At 31.4% G+C, this 1,625-nt stretch overlaps 1 protein-coding gene across 1 annotated transcript; it reads left to right on the forward strand.

The window, feature by feature from the left end:
• The first annotated feature begins 254 nt into the window (after positions 1-254).
• On the forward strand, positions 255-1,038 carry LOC131601172 (uncharacterized). The gene has a single exon (XM_058872940.1). The coding sequence runs from the start codon at positions 305-307 to the stop codon at positions 776-778; it is 474 nt and encodes a 157-aa protein (XP_058728923.1). The 5' UTR covers positions 255-304; the 3' UTR covers positions 779-1,038.
• Positions 1,039-1,625: the final 587 nt, after the last annotated feature.

A 1,625-nucleotide genomic window follows, 5' to 3' on the forward strand; every position in this document is an offset into this window, starting at 1 on the left:
ATTTTGTTTGACTTTGATTAGAGGGACCATGAGGCAACACATGCACTTTTCTCACAGTTAGGTATCATGTTTCATCAGTATTTGAAATATGAAACTAGCTTCCTGATTTTAATTGAACTGCATTATATATACTTCACACTTTTAATTTGATTACCAAAAAAAGCCTTTTAAAAGCGACATGTCAACTTGACTATAAAACTATGAAATGTCAAACCCTACTTGCAACACACACTCACATGCATCATGCATATAATACCTAGCTATCTGATTCATTTAGAATCTACTCACACAAATTGAGAGAACAATGGGTGCTTGTTATTCTTGCAATACATCCTCAATATTCAAAAACATGATAAGAGTAGTTCATCTCAATGGTTTTATTGAAGATTTTGATCAACCAATTTCAGCAAGCCAAGTTATTGGTAATCTACCAAAACACTTTGTTTGTACTTCAATACAGCTTCTATCATCATCCTACAAACCATTGAAACGAGATAATAGTCAACTCTATTTCATGCTACCATACTCAGTACTCCAAGCTGATGTTTCTCCTCTGGATTTGGCTTGCCTAGCCAAAAGGCTTACTTCAAAAGGTAAAGCCAAAAACAAACCATGTGATTACAGTAAGTCTCCAACAGCTATTCCCTTAGCTTCAAGAAGTCCTTGTAGAGTTGGTGTGGAAGAGAAAGTCATGATGAATGGAAGAAGAAGCCCATGTAGAGTGCAGTCATGGAAACCTATCTTGGAAAGTATTGCAGAGAAGTCCCTTAACAGTTAACAGGAGAAGTGAATCAGATTTATAGTAGACTTGTATCTGTGTAATGATTATTAAGATAGGAAGTAGGAAGCCATAATATAGTGTAGAATTATTGTATCTGATGTTCTGAAAAGTGTGTTTGAATGTGTTAATTAAATCTTAGAGAAGTAAAAAACAATCCATGAAATTTTCTTGTTATTGAAAACGTGTACACTGTAGCACACTTGTTATGGATATTTATAGGACAGACTAATCAGATGATGACCCTATTTTAATGATCAGAAGATGGTTTTTCTATAGTCTTTACATTCACAGCCGTGTTTTTCTTCAAGAGGCAAGCTTCTCTTCTTTGCACCAGAGGTAGGCTAGTTTTTTTCTTCACTTGAGTGCTTTTTAATGGATATCTAGACTCTCAATTTTTTTTATTTATTAAATAACTATTAAATCATGGGGTCCGGATTTCGTTACATTAAACTTTATACAATTACATAAAATGCGGTGAACACCTCATCTTAACCCAAAATATCAAAATATTAGATATATAAATTCTCTCTCTTTTAGGGGTGTTTGTTTAATTGATATACATATTATTCTTGGGAGTGTGAAATTGGAATTCACATATTTTCTTGTTTGTTTCAAATTTTGATAAATTATTTCTGAATACTTTTTACTTTTAGAAATATGTTTTGTTCATGAATTTCTTCATTTTTATTCTCATGTCAAAGAATGAGAATCTTACATTTTCATGGGAATATAAAATAACTAACCATAACTTCCCACTCTCATATTATTTTAATATATTTATTTCTTAATTTTTAAATTTTAATTAAAATAAAACCTAACAATAGGCCCCAATTCCATATTAAAT

This window comes from Vicia villosa, linkage group LG1 (assembly GCF_029867415.1).
Source record: "Vicia villosa cultivar HV-30 ecotype Madison, WI linkage group LG1, Vvil1.0, whole genome shotgun sequence".
Lineage (NCBI taxonomy): Eukaryota > Viridiplantae > Streptophyta > Magnoliopsida > Fabales > Fabaceae > Vicia > Vicia villosa.

Bases quoted from the DNA above. Each gene is read 5' to 3' on its own strand.
- LOC131601172 (XM_058872940.1), top strand. From the start codon at position 305: ATGGGTGCTTGTTATTCTTGCAATACATCCTCAATATTCAAAAACATG.